The following is a 19670-nucleotide window of genomic DNA, read 5'->3' on the forward strand; positions in this document are numbered from 1 at the left end:
AAGTGGAAGGAGGAGACGGAGGAACCATCCTCCTCGATGGACCCAAAGCGGATGCGGCGGATGGTCACCTTCGTGGGGAGGTCGTCGTCGAAGTTGCGGACGAGGAAGGCATAGGAGACGTCGTCCTCATGCTCCAGGCGGATGACGAGCCGCACGGCGGAGAAGTCGATCTCATTGAGGCAGAGGCGGTCGATGCAACAGACATTGTCGACAGAGTGTTAGGCGTTGCGGATCCCCCCTCATGCCAATGCATGAGAGTGTTTAGATAAGTGAAGTAGTGAACGCTCTTATATTAATTTATGGAGGGAGTATATCTTTAAAAAGTGTAAGATGCTCCCCATCCTACGTGGCACTTGGTTCGATCTAACATTGGGGTCGCCACGCAGACGGGATCGAAAGCTGTCACCCCATTGGTCGAATTCGCTGGAGGACGCCTCCGCGCGCCACGTGCACTCGGTCGCGAAACATCTCGAGTTCTCGACCCCCACTTCTCCATAATCGGCGGCACTCCCCGATGGCTACAACTCTCTTTCCTCCCCCGCTTCCCTCCAAATCGAACTAAAATTCAACCCGAGGAATCCCTAAAGAAGCGAGCCTGACCGATAATCCTAGCCCAGAAAGCTCAGCGCCGAGAAGCGAAACCCGAATCGAAGCAGTGCGCGATGGGGATCCCAATCCGATCTCTCCTCGTCGCCTCTCTCGTCCTCAGTTCGATCGCCCTGCATGTCGCGGCCAAAACCTTGGATCCCTACAAGGTGAGTGATTGCGTAAAATTTTCGCGTGATTTGGGGCTGTATGGCTAATGTGATTCCGGGCTGTTGATAAATTCAGCGTGAACTAAACGCACCATGAGCTGTAGCGATGTGTATGAGTGCTTTTCTAGAGCAATTCAGAGGCTAAAACCCGATAGTGTGCCATGGCGAACCTTAATTTGTTAATCAGTTGCCGTTACCAAAGGTAGAGGGACTGAAAGTGATAAAAGTGTGCTTCCATTTGAGAAGTTTTGCACTTAATAGGCGTCCAGATGCTTGTGAACTCTGACATCCCCTCTGAACATCAAGGTGTTAAGAAGGCGTTGTTAACACACTATTGGTATATCTTAACATCATCCCTTGTTTTTCTGGTTGCAGGTTCTTGGGGTTGACAAGAATGCCAGTCAAAGGGATATTAAGAAAGCTTTTCACAAGTATGTTTTCAGTTTTTCGATTTTAGGAAAACATATTGTGATTTTGTTTTAACCGTCATAGCTTAGCATCCAATTTTTATTTCTATTTTCTGTTGTCCACAGGCTTTCACTAAAATATCATCCTGACAAGAATAAAGAGAAGGGTGCACAGCAGAAATTTGAAGAGATAAATAATGGTAAGACGCCCAACTATGTCTGTAACAAAAAGTACTGGTATTAAATATTAATGCCTCGGTTCATTTGGCATTTTGGACATACTGACTGTTTATTTGAAGAGATAGTTCATTGACACCAATCAAGCTTCCACCAAATATACAATTTCGATTCTTCCTTTTCCATATTTTCATGTTGGTTAAAGACCCTGCGTTGATTTTTCTTGGGTTTGAAATGTGTTAGGTCTTACCTGTGGCAGCCTTATTTCAGTTATCTCCAGGCACACTTTGAGTGATGCATGTTTTTTTTTTTTTTGATAAAGAGAGCTCCCTCTCCTATTTCTATTAAGAGAAACCACATTCTCTTAGTTACAGCTACTAGTAGAGTTAAACTGAAATAGAAAACGATGCCGCATGACCTAAAGGAGCAAGATGAGATACACCTATCAACCCCAAAAGATCATAAGGGGCTATATCGGCAAAACTACCGATAACCCACAAAGCCAACAGACTCCAACTCCATCATCCTGGGAGTCTACAAGCCAGATCTCCAGGAGATGGTGTAGACAGCGATGCATGTTGCCTCTTGAGCTTTTCAGGGTGTACGAAATTTTGTACCTACTCATGTTCTTGTCTGTATTTATTTTACCTTTGTTTCTCTTTGCAATTGATTTATCAGTCCACCAAGGATTCTGTAACTCCTGTTAGTGAGTTGTTTTTCTTTCCGTGGTTAAGAAGATGCGATAATCGAACTATGAGCGCGTCCTTTACTGTAACTCTGATTTTTCTAATGTGCATTGGTGTCACGTTTGCAGCACATGAGATTTTGTCAGATGAAGAGAAGAGGAAAAACTATGATCTCTACGGTGATGAGAAGGGTAACCCAGGTATGGGTGCTGGAAATTTTGGGAGCCATGACTTCACTGGTGGTGGCCCCAGGACTACCTATTTCTCATCGGGTGATGGATGGCAGACAATGGGTGGTCAGGGAAATTCAAAAACATTCTCCTTCTCGTTTGGTGGCAACCCTGGGGCTGGCGGGGGAAATCCGTTTGGCTTTGATCTTGGTGATGTTTTCTCAAACATGTTTTCTGGTGGATCAATGGGTGGTAACCAGCATGGTGGGTTTGCTGGTTCTGGTAAACCCAGTGCCAGAACTTCCAGTCAGCATAAAAACCCTGTCACTATTCAGGAGGTTACGATGCAAACATTCAACAAAGAAATAGCTGACCAAGGAATAACTTGGCTTCTGCTATTCTATACACAACAAGCAAAAGGTCAATTTGTGCTTGAAAGTGTTCTGGAGGATGTGGCTCGTTCATTGGATGGTGCAGTGAGGGTAAGCTGATTAAATTTATGTAATGCTGGTCCTTCACAGTTAACATAGAGCAAGAAAAGTTTATACAGTGATTCTGTTGATGCAGGCTGGCAAGGTAAATTGTGATATTGAAAAGGCCCTTTGCAAGAAAAACGGGGTTTCAGTAGGTAAATCGGCTCGTCTCTTCATTTATTCGTACAGCACTGCAGAGAAAGGGTCTTTGCATGAGTACTCTGGAGATAGTGATGCTAAGAGCCTGAAGACATTCTGTCAAGAACACCTGCCGAGATTCTCCAGACGGGTCGACATTAACCAATTCAATTTCCCTTCCAATGCCTTCCCAAACCTTCCTGAAGTGCTTTTGCTGTCAACAAAGAAGGACACACCAACGATGTGGCGAGCAGTCAGTGGGATGTTCCACAGTCGTTTGACATTCTATGATGCAGAGGTAAGAATTGTACCTTGTCATCACTGCTTTGTTTGAGAAAATTAGGTCAGCACTGGCGCTGGTCATCCGCTTTTCGTGTGTAGGCTTGGTACATACTGTACTGGCATCGTGCGTTATAGATAGTCTTTTTTTTTAAGCAATGGTTATAGGGATTAATTTACTTCTACATTGAGGCATCACAGATATTTCTTGCACCTAAAGAGGCTAGTGATAGCTGTGTTGTATCTTTGATCTTACAGTAACATTTTCTAGATTAGCCATGTCAGCTAACAATTACTTAAATATTAAGGACCAGGAGCATTAATATACTATAAACCTTTTGTTTTCCTTGTTAAGGTTAAGGATGTTTCCTTTCCACTGCTCAAACGCCTTGGCGTGAAGAACGTTCCAGCGCTCGTTGGTCGAACAGTTAACGGTGAGGTGCAACTTCTGAAGGATGGTATTTCAGTGAAAGATCTCCGATCTGGCATCAAAGAATTGAAGACCCTGCTAGAAAGTTTTGAGAAGAAGAACAAGAAGCTAGCATCGGAACAAGCTAAGAAACATGCCAAGGCAAGTGAACCGAAGGAAAACAAAATCCCTCTCCTCAGCGCCTCCAATTTCGAGGAAACCTGTGGAGAGAAGGCTCCAGTATGCATCATTGGTGTTTTCAAGTCCAACAAAGCCAAGGAAAAGCTGGAGAGCATCCTGTCTGAGGTTTGTTTCCCCCTTAAAGCCAATTTGTCGACATGTGGAAGCATCAAACTGTTTGTTCTTCCTGCCTAGCCACATTATCTAGCTTCTAAGGCATGTCTTGTCGCCTCGTGTTTTCTGCATCCAGATATCTCAGAAGACTCTGATCAGGGGGCAGAGCTACAGCTCTGGAAACGCAATCACCTACGCCTTGTTGGACGGCAACAAACAATCTGCGTTCCTGTCCTCGTTCGACAAGTCCGGATACAAGTCGTCCGATAAGCTCCTGCTCGCGTACAAGCCTCGACGGGGGAGGTTCGCTGTGTATAAGGGTGAGGTGTCAATGGAAGAAGCTGAAAGGTTTGTGGTTTCCGTCCTGAATGGAGACGTGCAGTTGTCAGCAACCGGACAGAAGCCAGTTCTTAGGTAGAAGAAGGCTAGGGTTGCAACTCGCAAGCATTGTTTTCTCGAAATGGTTGCAAGTAATTTAGTCTTTAGGGGATGTAGTGTGTGTGATCTGGGAGGGCCTGTACATAGTTGAATCAATCAAGAGAGTAAAATGTAAAACTGTCGACTCAGATTTGTGGACTGGGATACGGGAATACATACTGACATGTTACCTTGCATACATGTACATATTTCTCTGGCTTTTCTTGTTGAGGGAAATTTCTCTGTTTTTTTTTTTTTTGAAATTCTCTGGCTTTGTTTAGTAGAACATCCTGTGGCCATAAGTACGGACCGCGTGTTCGCTACAATACTAGTACTAGAAAGAGGAAAGTATCGTTTTCCCCCCGAAATCCTCTCTGATGGATCAATTTCCTCCCAAAGTCTAAAACCGGATCAATCAGCCCCTAAACTCTCCAAAACCGGATCAATTCTCCCCCATGGTGGTTTTGCACCAGATTTAGGTGGTTTTGACTAGTCTCCTTGCTGACTGGACATTGCTGACTTGGCAGATGCAACTTTCCCCAATTTATAATTGCAAGCCGCTCCCTCGCCGCGAAGCACTCTGTCGCCCCCTCGCCGTCCCATCGCCGTCCCCTCGCCGCCCCATCGTCGTCCCCTCGCCGCCCCATCGCCGCCCCCTCGCCGTCCCCTCGCCGCCCCCTCGCCGCCCCATCGCCGTCCCCTCGTCGTCCCCTCGCTCGCCGCAGTCCATGGCGTCTGCTAGCTCGTCAAGCAGTCATCGGTCGCCGCGGTCCATGGCCCTCTCAGGGCAGTCGCCGGTGCCATATCGGGAGCCACCGATGGCGTACTCGCCTGAGAAGGTGTGCCACTGCAAAGTCAAGGCTCCGAGGTGGATTTCGTGGAGCATTGCCAACCCCGGTCGTCGATACTACAACTGCAGCCAATCTCTGGTAAGCAAAACTGCAGCCACTGCAAAGTCAAGGATCTGTGCCCGCCGTTTCTGTTTGTTGTTTCGTTGAGCAGCAAGTCTTTGCGTGATTCTTTTGACAAAATTGCACAATTTTTTGAATAGGGATATGACTGTGGGTACTTCAAGTGGCATCATGATCCCCTGGATTAGTTTGTCAGTACGCTACTAGGTGACCTGCGAGATGTTGTGAATCGGCTAAAGACAGAGGTTAGGAAGCTCAAAACCGAGAAATCACAGCTGGAGCATGCTCTCATGGATGCCAAGTGCAGCATTGGTGATGCTGATGTTTATGTGCTGGATTTGAAAGCGCAACATGCTCAACAAATGGATGTTCTTGCCAAGGAATTTCAGAGAAGCAAAAAGATGTACAAATTTGCCATCTTTTTCTGCATTGTGTCTGCTGTTATCATGGCTTTGAAGATGTGATGTAGTATCTTAGTGAACCACCTATGTAAGCTCGAGTGAACAAATGTACTTGAGTTTAAAATTTCAAAAGTCTGAACTTGTGTCTGAAGTTAACTGAACTTTTGGTTGTCTGAATTTTTCTGAAGCGTTGTCTGAAGTTAACTGAACCCACCGCTTTGACAGCCACCCATTTAAGGCCACGCTCGCCCAGACAGCACTAGCCCACCCACTCTCATCCACTCGCCGTTCCCCATTCTCATCCACTCCCTTCGCCTCTCGCCCACCCACTCCCATCGCTTCTCGACGCCGGCGATGGCGCCCAAGAAGAAGACTGCAAGAGATGTTCGCCGTGCTCAAGATCGGTGGGAGGAAACTGTGAGCAGGTTCTGCAAGGGGGATTCAGAGAAAAGGGCCGATGTGGAGGAGATCTGCAACAGATTTCCGAGCTTGCAGATGTGCGTGGACCACGCTAGGGGCCTCATCGTTGTGGCAACTGATGATGAGAAGAAGACAATGTTCCCCGACGGCCGTCCCATTCCAGCTATCTCTGTTTTCCTTTGGGCTATGAATGAGGCGGAGAAGTCACCAGATCCGCGTCAGCGTGCCAGGTGGTACGAGTACCGCTCCCGCCGTCGCCCCCCTCCACCTCCAGTTGAAGGTCTCGTCGGCGTCGTGGTCGCTGTACCAGCTGCAGTGAAGCAGGTTATTGTGCACTCTGACAGCGACGGAGAGTGCAGTGAAGATGTGTTGGAGGACAGCGAGCAGGAGCAGGATGTGGAGGACAGCAAGAAGGAGCAGGTGGTGGTGGATGTGGAGGACGACAGCGAGGGGGAGGTGGCGCCTGCCGACGACGACATGTACGTGGTGGCGCCGGTGATCCCGCAGCTCGGCGACAGGAGCATGCCAATCGAGGCGGAGACTTACATCCGCGTCGGCATTCGCCACTCCGACCGCATCAAGAAGATGAAGGACATGCAGAAGTGAAGATAGAGAAGTTAAGTTTCTAGTTCAGTGTCTAGTTCATTATGCACTGAGAAATGCAGTTAAGTTTCTATGTTAAGTTTGTATGTTAGGTACTGGACAAATGCAGTTATGTATGCACTGTCAGAGTTTCTAGTTAAGTACTGAACAAATGCAGTGATCAAATGTACTGAAGATGTTCAAGCATAAATGTTTTCAACTCTGTTGTCCTCTTTGTTTTAATCCAAAAAATTATAGTAGCAGAAATTGTGCCTCAAATTGACAGAAGCAGAAATTTAGGACAAGTGTGGCACAAATTTAGCACAGTATCACAAAATTTGTAATCAAATGGATGGCCCTTTCTTAGCATTTAGTGCCTCCTTGTATGCAGCAAGGTTGAACACACAATGTTGTGGAACTCTAGGTTGAGAGCTTGGTTGTGAGCTCTGTTGAGAGCTTGGCTGTGAGCTTTGTTGAGATGTAGGTTCATTGATCCTTAGGGTTCCTGGTTTTCTTCTAACTTCCAACTTCTTTGGCCTAGGTTGCACAGCCATTGCCTTGCCTTTTATATCAGCAGCCTGCAAACAAGTTTTTTATTAGTATAAACAAAAAAGCAACCAAGTTTTCATTAGTAGAAACAAAAAGCAACCAATTTTTCATTAGTACTAACAAGTGTCATCTTAACCTGCTTTTCAAGCACAGCTTTCTGTGTCTGAAGAGCATCAAAAGCCTCTTTGTCTTGCTTCTTTTGTTTTGCAGCTTCTCTGACCAAATGAGCATTTCCATGATGTTTAGCTCCATCATTGTTCTTACAGCTTGATCTATTATGTCCTTGCCTTTTGCAAGAACTACAAGTGATCTTGCCACCTACTTTGCTTATCTTAGTACCCTTAGGTTTTTCTCCTTCCTCTCTCCTTCTTTCTGTTTTAGGCCTTCCAGGCAAGCTAATGTGACCAGGTGGTTGTGGCTTTGGATTTGTTGAAATAGGCCAACTCTCCTCTCCCTCCAAAGGTTGTAAGCAATAATCATATATCTTGTTGTACACTTCTATGGAGTAGCAAGGAGCAATATAATCATCAATTTTCTGTCCTGTTTTATAGATAGCACTAATGGCATGGCAGCAGGGTAAACCTGACAGCTGCCAATATCTACACGAGCAAGTCCAGAGCTGCAAGTTAACAGTAAATTTGAATTTCTCGTGCTCTTGCACTTCAAATCCATCTTTCCCATTCCACATCACATGGCAGAAACCTGATCTCCTTATGTTTTGCTTCAGTTTTTTGAAAATGTTGGGACATATAGTTCCTTTCCAGTTAACTGACTTCCCTCTATTTTCTTGTACCCTCACCATAATTTTGCACCTGATCCACTCAAGCATTGAGACAATAGCAAGGTACCTAGCTAACAGGATGTATTCACACATGTTGTTATCAACTGAATCACAATTAGACCCCAGCTTCATGTAGGCCCTACTCCAATGTACTGGATCAGTGTTCATCATATCTTTTGCACCCTCAATAGTAAATTGTGCTAGCCTGGCCCTGTTGTAGTTGAAAATCACTTTGTTTGGTGATTTTGCACATCTCCAAAACCTTTTCTGAAGATCATGGTCTGGGTGTTTTTTCTTCCAATTAGCATATATGTGTCTTGCACACATTCTATGCTCAGCTTTAGGAAAAATGTCCTCCATTGCCCCTATAAGTCCCTTTTGTTGATCTGACATAAATACATATCCATCTCCTTGATTGCTTATTTTCAAGTCCTGGTTTATCTTGGCAAGAAACCAGAACCATGACTCATAATTTTCTTTCTCCACAACAGCCCAAGCAATAGGATACATCTGGTTATTTGCATCTCTTCCTATAGCATACAACATCTGTCCATAGCAAGCACCTTTGAAAAAACAACCATCAAGGCCAATAACTTTTCTACAACCTGCCAAGAAACCTTTCTTCAAGGCATCAAAACACATGTAAAACCTTTGAAATACATATGACCCATCCTTTTCATTATGGTCCAACTTCACTGCAACTGTGCAACTGTCACATCAGCAAATAAGTCCTCAAGTACAGTTTTCCTCAAATCTTCTAACTTCCAATTTGGATTTGCTCTTATAAGCCTGCCATATTTTGTAGCAATAACAGTTGATGTGACCAGTTTGTTATCTCTTCTTGGAATGCAATGATGCTCATCTACAAAGGTAGACACCTGTAGCCACTTATTTCTAGTAGTTTTAGAAGCATAGATCATCCAGTTGCAGCCAGGCCAAGTACACTTTGCACCTACTTTATGATTTTCATCCTTTGTGAAAGCAAATTGCACATGTTTCTTAATGCCATATTTTATTAGAGCTTTCTTCATCTGATGTCTTCCTCTAAAAACCATTCCTATCTCAAATGTAGGAATTTCTGATTTGCTGTCATATTTTCTCCATTCACTTTTCCTTCTCACTAGCTGTGTGGCCCCCTCACCATCACTTTCCTCATCAAAAGAGCAGTCATCATCTGATGACACAACATCATCTTCTATGCCATCCAGCTTCTCATCACCAGACAATCCTTCAATCACATTATTATCTTTAATGACAGGCCCCACAGCATCCCCTAATTTCTTTGCTCTCTTCTGCCTCCTAATTTCCCTTGCTATTTTCCTTAATTTCTCTGCCTCTGATTCTTTAGCAGAACTGTGCTCTGACAAAGGCTGGTAGTCAATGTCACTTTCATCATCACCTTCTTCTCCTTCTTTTACATTTTCATGTAATACTTCATTAGCACTTGTTCCATTTTCAACATGATCTGTAGATCTATACTCAAATTCAGAAGTAGCTGCTGGGTTCTGTCCTTGAGTAAATTGTGGCATTGTTCCTCTCTGTGGTGTACCTGCTACTGCTTTGGTCTTTGCAGATTTTGCTTTATTTCCTACTGGAGCTGAAGAAGATGCACCTGGACATGAATAAGATGCACCTTGGGCTACACCTGGAGTTGGAGGAGGAGCACATGCACCTTGAGCTGCACCTGAAGATGTAGTTGCTGAAACTGGAGCTGCAAGAGGTACTTTTCTTCTTTTAACTGCAACTCTACTTGCTCTACTTTTCTTAATCTTCACTGGACTCTCAAATGTAATAAGAAAGTCATTAGCCTCACTTATTATCCTCAAATTTTCTTCCTCAGCAGCTGTCCTTTTCACACCTACAACAACTTCTGGCTCTGCTCTGTGTTCTGCTGAAGCTGCTACATTTGATAAAAACATCTCATCGACCATGTTTGTCTCCACATCATCCACATTTACCAATGCAAATCTGCTACCTTTATGCTTGGAATATGTTTCTGAAACTACCACAGGCACATCATCTACCACAGGCACATCATCTACTCTGTTTTGCAACTGCTTTACTGCTTCTTCACACAACTGCACTTCCTCCACATAGATCTCTGCACATGACCCAATAGGTGTTGCATTCCCAATCTTCTCCACACTTGAATCATCAAAAATAAATTGCAAACCCTCACTCAGTTTTTTCCCTGGAACAAGCCAGTGCATCTTGTAACTATAATCCCCCCTACAATGTCCTCTTTCTACATGATACATGTCCTCAGCATAAGACAACAAAAGCTCAAACTTTAGGCTTTTCCTATTGAACGGAAAAGTAATCATCAGACCTCCGTTGTATACAAGCAATCCATCCACTGTCTCAAATTTGCCAAAATAATGTAGTGACACATAACTTATTTCTTCTTCATCTGCTGCCTCATCGACAAGACCTGCCCAAAAAAACAATCTTTACCTCATTACATAGCTCAGGACCTACCCATAAAAACAATCTTCCTATGATCTACCCTACACCTCCACCATCTGCCTGCCATGGCAGCAAAATTGGGTGCAGTAGATGACTTCTAAGCGCAGCTCTGATTTCTCCTAAACTAAGATCATGCAGTAGATGACTTCGACGGGAAAGAAAGGGGGGCGGTTGACTCACCATCGGGCGGCGTGGAGGCCGGCTGCAGGGCGGACGCCATGGCGGCGTCGGCGGACGCCGCCGGCGTGCTTGACGCCGTCGCGGCAAGGTTGGGCGTGCTTGACACCGTTGCGGCACAGGGAGGTTGGACCAAAATCACCTGAATTGGGGGCTGATTGGTCGACCGGCTCCCCCAATCGATGAAAACACCTGAAATCTGCCAAGTCAGCAATGTCCAGTCAGCAAGGAGACTAGTCAAAACCACCTAAATCTGGTGCAAAACCACCATGGGGGAGAATTGATCCGGTTTTGAAGAGTTTAGGGGCTGATTGATCCGGTTTTAGACTTTGGGGGGAAATCGGTCCATCAGACAGGATTTGAGGGGGAAAACGATACTTTCCTCTACTAGAAAACAGCGTACCGTTAGCACCAACAAATCGGCCCGGCCCAACAAGCTGTCTGATGTAAGCAGTCGTCCCCCTACGGGATGGCCTCACAAATTCTATCTCTTCTGGCCTATAGCACAAAATGCAGTGGCCGAGCGGGTGAGAAGAAGATGGCTGCCACCAGCCTCAGTTCCTCTCCCTCCAAGGTTGCCACTGCCAAAGTAAGCTCCCCCACCCCTCTTCATCTTCTTCCTTCCCCTCCTCGAGTTGCTAGGAATCGTGTCGTCGTTTGAATTATAACGGAAGATATGCCGGCCATGCCTTTTGTTGTAACGAGTTTAGTGCACGAGGAGATTGAAATTCTGCTGCTCAGTTCAGTTCATATCTTGAATGCTAACGCTATCATCCAATTTAGGCATGAGTTATCTTGACAAGTTCCCAGCTAGTTGTTGGACTATCTAGTTATCTAGAATCACAGCAAAATTTGTTGGCGAAATGAGATAATTTGCTAACTGAATCTTCGGTTCTTGGCGCAACCGGATGTGTATGCACAACAGCTAGGAGGCATCTCCAGATCTTCCCCGTCCTACACCCAGCTCGCCTTCTGCTCCAGGCATGCTTTCCACAAGATAGGAACCGCTGCAGCTCCGCAGAGGCCTCAGAATGAGCTCAAGCACGCAAGACCCTGCGCGACCACGGACAACGATCGGGCGGCGCCGGCGGAGGCACAGGAGGAAAATGCGACCATCAGCGCCGGCGTGAACCCGGTGGCGTCCGGCAACGGCCAGCAGCCGCAGCCGGGCGAGCCGCCGAAGCGGGTGCCGCTGACGGCGCGGGAGCGGCTGCGCGCGGCGCGCGTGCTGGGCAAGTACGCGGAGTCGGGGGCCGGGGCGTCGCCGGCGGACAAGAAGGGCTCGTCGTCGTCGTCGTCCAAGCCGGAGTTCGGGAGCCGGGTGCTGGACGCGCTGCGGGAGACGGACGGCGGCAAGAAGGGCGGGCGGAAGCGGTCGGGGCTGCCGGAGGCGCCGAGCAACCTGCTGGACGACACCAAGCGCGGCATGCCCAAGGACGGGTGGACGTTCGACTGGCTGGCGGCGCTGCCCGTGGGCACGGACGTGCTCATCGTCGCAGCGTCCTTCGGGATCATCACCACCGTCATGTTCGGGACCACGTACCTCGTCTGGAAGCTCGGCGCCATACATTTCAACGAGTACTAGCTTTCTCTACGTGGTTCTGTAACAATAATGCCGTCTATGGTATGATGATGAGGCAGATTTTGAGCACAGGAAAATACACCGTGATTGTACGAATTAAAACCAACGATTTTATTGGAGTATTATAGAAAAGTTCCATAGTGTTAAGTAACTCGTCTGTGTTATGTTGAACACCAAAGTGGCTGTAGTTTAGTGGTGAGAATTCCACGTTGTGGCCGTGGAGACCTGGGCTCGAATCCCAGCAGCCACATCTCACTGTTTTTGTTTTTCTATTTTTTTTTTCACATAACGATTAACGGCTCTGATTAGCTCTTATGGAGGCACTGACAGCCAGACCCCACACCGTTTGCACGTCGCCCCCCTTCCATCCCCTCTGCCCTCACGCCCTCACCCCACTTCCGCCATAGCCGATTAGCCGCCGGCGAGAGGCCCAGGTTCCTCTCCTCTGGAGTGTCTGCGCGAATGGATCCCGGCGAAGGCGGTTCCCCTGCCGCTCCATCGACTTCCGGAGCAGCCCCAGGTGATTATTGACCTATTTTCCTCGTCTAATCGGTCGAACCAGTGCCACCCATCGACGCTAAAACCCTAGCGCGCCGCTGTCTCTAACCATTGCAGGCGCGGCCGCGGAGATTAAGGAGGACGCTGGAAAGCAGGTGGTGGTGATTCTCATCGGCCCTCCGGGCAGCGGCAAGTCCACGTTCGCCGAGGCCGTCATGGCCGGTGCGGCCGCCGCCGGCCGCCCATGGGCCCGCGTCTGCCAGGTGCGCCCCACGCGCTCCATTCTCTCTACGTGCTAATTTGCTGTGCTGCTGCCATTGCTTTCCGTCTCCGCCCTGAATTTGATGTCTCGAGACAAGCATTCTGTAACGCCTAATGCGGGCTCATCTGATTCGGCTTTAAAAATGCTTATATTTTGAATAATTTGTTACTGGATCACATGTGTGAAAACTGTAGTTTCAGTCTCATGGTATTAATAATTTTACTTGCCTTGCAAAAATGGCACCGGATAATGTCTCAAAGTTAAAACACCGAAATCTTATTCCATGAATAAGTTGGGGTGATTTGGGCAGTGCAATTTTTACTTGGCTTGAATGTTAATAACCATGTCGTCAACCAAACTCAAGCAATTGTGACAGGATTCTGTGTGGGTCTTTATTGTGTTCTAGGATACAATTGGAAAGGGCAAAGCTGGAACCAAAATACAGTGTTTGAAGGCCGCAGCGGACGCTTTGAAGGAGGGAAAGAGCGTTCTCATTGACCGATGCAACTTGGAACGAGAGCAGCGCTCTGATTTTGTGAAGCTTGGCTGCACCGTACAAGCGGATGTGCATGCTGTTTTCTTGGATCTTCCTGCGAAGGTTTGCATCTCACGCTCGGTTAGCCGGACTAGCCACGAAGGAAATGTGCAGGGCGGAATGGCTGCCATGGTTGTGAACCGCATGCTAAAGAACAAACAGGCACCCTTGCTGACTGAAGGTTTCAGTCGGATCACGTTCTGTACGGATGACGATGACATTAAGAAGGCAGTTGACATGTATAGTGCTTTAGGGCCTTCACATAGTCTTGCTTCAGGAGTATTTGGTCAGAAGAGCAAAGGGCCTGTACAAACTGGTATAATGAAATTTCTCAAGAAGGCAGATACTTCTAGCATCAACAAGTCCAGTGGAACTATGGTTACATCAAGTGAAAGAAAGACAGGGCAACAAAATACAACGTTGAAACAGGAGAACCTTGAAGCTGGTGGCGCCTGTTCAATGCAAGTAGAAAAGAAGTTGGATAACCTGAAGGAAAAAGAAGAACAAAGTAAGGAAAAGGTTTCTTCTGACACCAGTTTGTGCACTCTGGCATTTCCATCGATTTCTACTGCTGACTTCCAGTTTGATCTTGAGAAAGCATCTGAGGTTATAGTAGATGCAGCTACTGATTTCGTGCAGAAGCATGATAATGTAAGACTAGTTCTTGTTGACTTGAGCCAAAAATCAAGAATATTGTCATTAGTCAAGGACAAGGCTGCTAAGAAGAGCTTTGACTCCAGCAGATTTTTCACATTTGTGGGAGACATCACTCAGTTGCACTCCAAAGGAGGTCTTCAATGCAACGTCATTGCTAATGCTGCCAACTGGTAATTATTTTTGTCACTTAAATTCCTATGATGTGCAGGTTCTATCAAATGCAGATATACCTTCAGGTTATTTTTTATAGAGTGAAGTGCACGGTTAGGTCCTTGAACTGTTTCAAGGGTGTCACGTAGGTCCTCAAAGTATGAAAATCGCCATCCAGGTCCTCAAAGTATAGTAAGTGTGTCATGCTAGGCAAAATATAGGTCCTCGGACTACTTTAGTGTTGAACTGATTTTGGACCTGGATGACACACTTATTACACTTTAAGGACCTAGACGATGATTTTCATAGTTTGAGGACCTACGTGACACCTGTGAAGTAGTTCAGGGACCTAGAATGCACTTCACTCTGATTTATAAGTATATGTTGGACCTAGAATGCACTTCAGTCTGATCCTTGTTGGGAGTCAAACTGGACCTTTTGTTTTTGTCTATCGCAAGCAAAAATAGTTAGGACCCTCTATCATGGCCCTCGAGATAATATCTGTAATTGTTTCATGCAGGAGGTTAAAACCTGGAGGTGGAGGGGTTAATGCAGCTATATTTAATGCTGCTGGAGAAGCTTTACAGCATGCAACCAAGGAATGTGCTGACACGTTGAGACCTGGTAACTCTATTGCTGTTCCACTTCCATCAACTTCCCCTCTGCATCAACAGGAAGGGGTGACCCATGTCATACATGTGCTCGGACCAAATATGAACCCAATGCGTCCAGATTGTCTGAAGAGTGACTATACCAAAGGGTGTAAGGTTCTTCGTGAGGCATATAATTCACTTTTTGAGAACTTTGCATCCATTGCCCGGAGCTACCCAGGGAAGCAGAATGATGAAACTTCATCAAGGAAGTCAGCATCTGGAGTGATTTCACCTAATGATTCAAAAACGAAGCGAGAGGGCAGCGATGATTCTCAAAGGACCAAAAAGTGTAAGTTGCTTCCATCTATTTTGACTTCAAGTCAACACCATGAGCGCAAAGGGACCAACACACTAAGTTATCATGATAACTCCATGGGTTCATCTGATGCTCCGAACCAAGCAAGAGAGGAAGACAACAAGAAGAATGGTGCCGTCACCAACAAGACTTGGGGATCCTGGGCACAGTCCCTTTATGAGGTTGCCATGCACCCAGAAAAATATAAGAACGCGGATTCTATCCTTGAGATATCTGATGAATTTGTTGTTCTGAAGGACCTCTATCCCAAGGTATTCTGAACTTAAATATATTGCCTCCCCCCTTCATTCCTAGTGCTCTTCTTGACATCTCAGCTAAGCTGTTTATATATGCAGGCCAAAAGGCATGTGTTGGTGATATCTAGGACAGATGGTCTTGATTCTCTAGCAGATGTCAAGAAAGTGCACTTACCACTGCTTAGGAGTTTGCATTCAGCTGGGCTGAAGTGGGCACATAAGTTCCTAGAGGAAGACGCATCTCTGACGTTCAGGCTTGGATATCATTCGGTACTGCTATAACCCAGTGTTTAACTGTTTATTCTCAACTGGTCTCTAAACTTTGTGATGGATGGCATGAGCAAGAGCGATCTTATCTGTCTTGGTTTCTGCAGGTTCCGTCCATGCGGCAGTTGCACCTCCATGTCATAAGCCAGGATTTCAACTCACCCAGCTTGAAAAACAAGAAGCACTGGAACTCCTTCACCAGTGCATTTTTCCTTGATTCTGTCGATGTCATGGACGAGGTTGACCAGCATGGATCCGTGACTATCAGCCCTGACGAGAGGCTTCTCGCAATGGAGCTAAGGTGCCACAGATGCAGGAGCGCCCACCCGAATATTCCGAAGCTCAAAACCCACATCGCGGCCTGCAAGTCCCCCTTCCCCTCCCATTTTCTGAAGAAAGACAAGCTGTTGTCAGCTTCCACGGTGCGTACGGGCTGCAGTTAGAGCGTAGAAGTTAGCAGCACTATCCTTGTAAGCACATTTTACATTTCGTGCTTTTAGAAGGATGGGCCACGTCGAGGTTTATTTTGTATGGCAATGTTACTTGCGCAAACTTATTCCACAGTCAGCTGAGCTTTTTGTAAATGTTCATGTCCTATTTCGCACTCGATATGGTTTGCTATATAGCCATGTCTTCAGACCTTTGGGTTGACCAAACTCACTACCATTGTTAGGGATAGCCAGCAAGGGAAAGAAATATGGAATGACATAGTGGCGCGTCGGAGCCGTTTACACAAATAGATTCGATTTGTGTACCAGGAAGCGTGTATATAAATGTTGTGCTAATTCAAAAGAAAACAAGGTGAAATCTGCAAGCCACGAAGAACGTAGGAACATATGTTCATGTAGGTTCAATTCAAAAGAACCAGACAGTTCAGTCAGGACCAGTACGGTACGGAAGTGGTTTATAGTTCCATAATGAGTTAAAAGCATCCCAGGGACCCAATTTGCATGGAATGTGATGATTTAGTTTTAAACTTGTAAAATGCAACTCCATCATACCCCAACTTGCACTGGATGTGATGACTTAGTCCCCGGCCTATCACAGCACGACAAGTGACAACCAGGTGGTTGGACCGGTCGTTGCCGGCACTTTTGCAAAAAAACACACACCCTGTTGTTTGTCTAATTAACCCGCGCTACAGGGGCACCTGAATTAAATCTGTCTCAAATCCCCTTCGCGTCTGTTCGAGAACACAGGTGCTGTCCTGTCGGGCGATAGGAGTTCACGGGCTGGCGATTGGTGATGGTGACACCAGCGTCGGGGGGTGTCATCGTCGGTGTGGAGGCGCCTGCATCCGCTCATCTCGTCCGCCCATTCGGCGTCTTCCCTCATGATTACTGTGAGTTGTTTTCCTCCCTCTCCTCTGCTTTGCTCTGTCGCTCGTCGCCCGCCGTTTCCGCCATTCACAGCAGCTCTAATCGGTGCGATTCGAGCTCGATTCAAGGCCGTCTAGTGGTGTTTCTTGCGTAGGGGCATGTATGACGCAATAGAGCTAGGGTTTTGGCCGACGATTTTAGGCTTGGGTTTGGCATGAGAGCTAGGGTTTATGGCCTTTTAAGTTGGCGTTAAGTTCTGTTGTAAGTTGTCCTGTAGTCATGGATCTGTTTGTGTGGTTAAATGAAACTCATTTTTTGGTCTTGAAGATGTTTTTGACAGAGTCCAAATTGTGCTAAATTTATGAACCGTTTAGTTTAGTTTTGCTAATGCTATCTGCAGTGCAATTTCAGTTAATTGAATGGTCGTGCTAATGTTGTATTTCATTTATGGTCATGTTTATGCAGAAGAAAATTGCTGCACTTAGTCTGCTCTATTTATCTTTAGTAAACTGAATATTTCCAGTTTAATGTAGTTAACTGAATATTTTTAGTTTACAGTAGTTAACTGAATATTTGATGCAGTGAAAATTTCCTACAGTGGAGTCTTTACAAATTAGTTGAATTTAATATGAAGTGTTCAGTAAACCCACTAGGTAACTGAAATTGTGCATTTAACTCCATTTTCTTTAGTTGACTAAATATTTCAATTAACTGAACTTTCAGTTATTGTAGTTTACTGAATTTGATGCAACGGTAAGTTGGTACAATGGAGTCTTTTGAAATTGGTTGAGTTCAAGATGAAGTGTTCATTAATGCCACTAGTTAACTGAAATTGTGCATTTAACTCAATGTTCTTTTGTCAATTGAATTACTTTCATTTAACCGAATATTCAGTTAACTAAATTTTCAGTTAGTGAACTTTATTGAATTTTGTGGACCTTTGAAGTTCATTTATGCAGTGCTTAGCCATTACAACGTTCATTTTTTGGATGCAATGTGTGACGCAGCAAATGAAGAAAGGGTAGATACTCTTTTTTTTACACTGGAACTTGAGCATGGTGGAATTTTCTGTGGCCCAATTAGTAAGCTGGAGTAACGGAACCCTTCTATTGAGGTGCTAGATTATGTTGACTCTGGCACTTTCTCCTATGCATTTCTTGAACAACACTTGCTTTGGTTGGGATATCCAGTGATTGAGCACATCATTTACTGGCGCAAACCTAATAAACCAATCTCAGACGATTTGATCGGAATTAGAGGTGATGAGGATTTACAACATATGATCAGAGCTAGTGCTGAGGATAAAATGCTTGTACTCATGGTTGACCATGCAAATTTTATCAGCAACTTCAGGTATGATTTGGTGTGCACATTGCCCCTGTCTTTGATAACATCAGCAGCAAGTGCATCATCTTCCCATAGCATAATTTCAGTCTTTGGGGAAGATCCCCATGTCAGAGATTCCTACAAATGGAACAGAACCACAGAGTTTGCTGATTGAGGGTGCAGAGCACAACATGCTAAGTGAAGATGGACAAACAGTTATTGAAGAATAGTGGTTTCAGATTCAGATTTTAGTAATAGTGACAGTGACTATGACATAAATGATGGTGATGATGACCTTTATGATGACACCATTGACTTTGATGTTGATGAAGAAGCTGAGCAAGATGAGGAAGATGTGGAGCCTGACTATTTGCTTGAGGATGAAGATCTAGACCTATCAATTGAGCAAGTAGAGGAACTTAGGTACAAGTTTAAAGCTTCCAATGCAAAGGTGGACATGATTTCCCCTACATTTAAAGTAGGGATGGTATTTGCTGATGTGGTGGAGGTAATACATGCTCTGACTACATATTCAGTTAGAAACGGAGTGTAGATTAAGAAGATAAAGAATGACAAGAGAAGGATTGAGGCGATTTGTGAAAGTGGTTGCCCATGGTACCTTTTTGCTGGCAATGACATCGGGACAGGAGGATTTGTCATCAAGACTTACTATGGAGAACATAGATGCCAGAAGAAATGGAAGTTAAAGTCACTGAAAGCAAAATTCCTCTACAAGTATTTCATAGATGAGTTCAGAGATGACCAGAAGATGTCACTTGGTACATTTTCAAGAAACATCACCAAGGAATTTAATGTTACCCCTAACAGATGGAAGCTAGCTAGGGCAAGAACATCGGCACTTAAGGAGATCCATGGTCATGAAGAATAGCAATTCAGTAGGCTTTGGGATTTATGGTCATGAATTAAAGAGTACCAACCCTGGGTCTACATTTCTTCTGTCAACTAAGCTTGTTAAAGACAAATATTTTCCACCGGACAGGAAATGTGTGAAAACTCTATATTGGTCTTATGATGCATGTAAAAGATGGTGGCTCAAGGGGTGCATGCCTATTATTTTCATTGATGGTTGTCACATGAAAACAAGGTTTAAAGGAGTATTGCTGAGTGTTGTGGGTATTGATCCCAATGACTGCATTTTTTCCATTGCAATGGGTTGGGTAGAAGTAGAGTGCACAAGTTCTTGGAGTGGTTTCTCACTACTTTGAGAGATGATCCGAACATCACAAATACTGCTCCTTTCACAATTATGAGTGACAAGCAAAAAGGGTTTGATCAATGCTATGCAAAAAGTCTGGCCAGATGCTGAGCATAGGTTTTGTGTTAGGCATATTTATCAGAATTTCAATGAGAAGCACA

General features: G+C 45.3%; 3 protein-coding genes and 1 non-coding gene across 4 annotated transcripts; all 4 read left to right on the plus strand.

Annotated features, from left to right (window-relative positions):
- Window positions 1-479: 479 nt before the first annotated feature.
- On the plus strand, window positions 480-4420 carry LOC119285404 (dnaJ protein ERDJ3A-like). Its single transcript, XM_037564674.1, has 7 exons — window positions 480-755; window positions 1131-1186; window positions 1289-1362; window positions 2154-2677; window positions 2763-3104; window positions 3441-3800; window positions 3925-4420. Exons 1-7 carry the CDS (start codon window positions 663-665, stop codon window positions 4204-4206), a joined length of 1731 nt encoding a protein of 576 aa, XP_037420571.1. The 5' UTR covers window positions 480-662; the 3' UTR covers window positions 4207-4420.
- A 6500-nt stretch (window positions 4421-10920) lies between these two features.
- On the plus strand, window positions 10921-12225 carry LOC119285407. Its single transcript, XM_037564676.1, has 2 exons — window positions 10921-11081; window positions 11418-12225. The coding sequence occupies exons 1-2, from the start codon at window positions 10962-10964 to the stop codon at window positions 12075-12077; spliced, it is 780 nt and encodes a 259-aa protein (XP_037420573.1). The 5' UTR covers window positions 10921-10961; the 3' UTR covers window positions 12078-12225.
- A 27-nt stretch (window positions 12226-12252) lies between these two features.
- TRNAH-GUG lies at window positions 12253-12324 on the plus strand. The gene has a single exon. It is a non-coding gene; the product is annotated as a tRNA-His (tRNA).
- Window positions 12325-12392: 68 nt separating this feature from the next.
- On the plus strand, window positions 12393-16285 carry LOC119285405 (transcription factor bHLH140-like). The gene is made up of 6 exons (XM_037564675.1): window positions 12393-12594; window positions 12690-12835; window positions 13241-14196; window positions 14697-15396; window positions 15481-15651; window positions 15756-16285. The coding sequence occupies exons 1-6, from the start codon at window positions 12537-12539 to the stop codon at window positions 16089-16091; spliced, it is 2367 nt and encodes a 788-aa protein (XP_037420572.1). The 5' UTR covers window positions 12393-12536; the 3' UTR covers window positions 16092-16285.
- The last annotated feature ends 3385 nt before the right edge of the window (window positions 16286-19670 follow it).

This window comes from Triticum dicoccoides, chromosome 4A (assembly GCF_002162155.2).
Source record: "Triticum dicoccoides isolate Atlit2015 ecotype Zavitan chromosome 4A, WEW_v2.0, whole genome shotgun sequence".
In the NCBI taxonomy this organism is placed as follows: Eukaryota; Viridiplantae; Streptophyta; class Magnoliopsida; order Poales; family Poaceae; genus Triticum; species Triticum dicoccoides.

Coding starts and splice junctions, on each gene's coding strand:
- LOC119285407 (XM_037564676.1), top strand. CDS start 10,962: ATGGCCTCACAAATTCTATCTCTTCTGGCCTATAGCACAAAATGCAGT. Junction 11,082..11,417: donor CCAAGGTTGCCACTGCCAAA/GTAAGCTCCCCC, acceptor TATGCACAACAG/CTAGGAGGCATCTCCAGATC.
- LOC119285404 (XM_037564674.1), top strand. CDS start 663: ATGGGGATCCCAATCCGATCTCTCCTCGTCGCCTCTCTCGTCCTCAGT. Junction 1,187..1,288: donor ATTAAGAAAGCTTTTCACAA/GTATGTTTTCAG, acceptor TGTTGTCCACAG/GCTTTCACTAAAATATCATC. Junction 3,801..3,924: donor TGGAGAGCATCCTGTCTGAG/GTTTGTTTCCCC, acceptor TTCTGCATCCAG/ATATCTCAGAAGACTCTGAT.
- LOC119285405 (XM_037564675.1), top strand. CDS start 12,537: ATGGATCCCGGCGAAGGCGGTTCCCCTGCCGCTCCATCGACTTCCGGA. Junction 12,595..12,689: donor GACTTCCGGAGCAGCCCCAG/GTGATTATTGAC, acceptor TAACCATTGCAG/GCGCGGCCGCGGAGATTAAG. Junction 12,836..13,240: donor CATGGGCCCGCGTCTGCCAG/GTGCGCCCCACG, acceptor ATTGTGTTCTAG/GATACAATTGGAAAGGGCAA.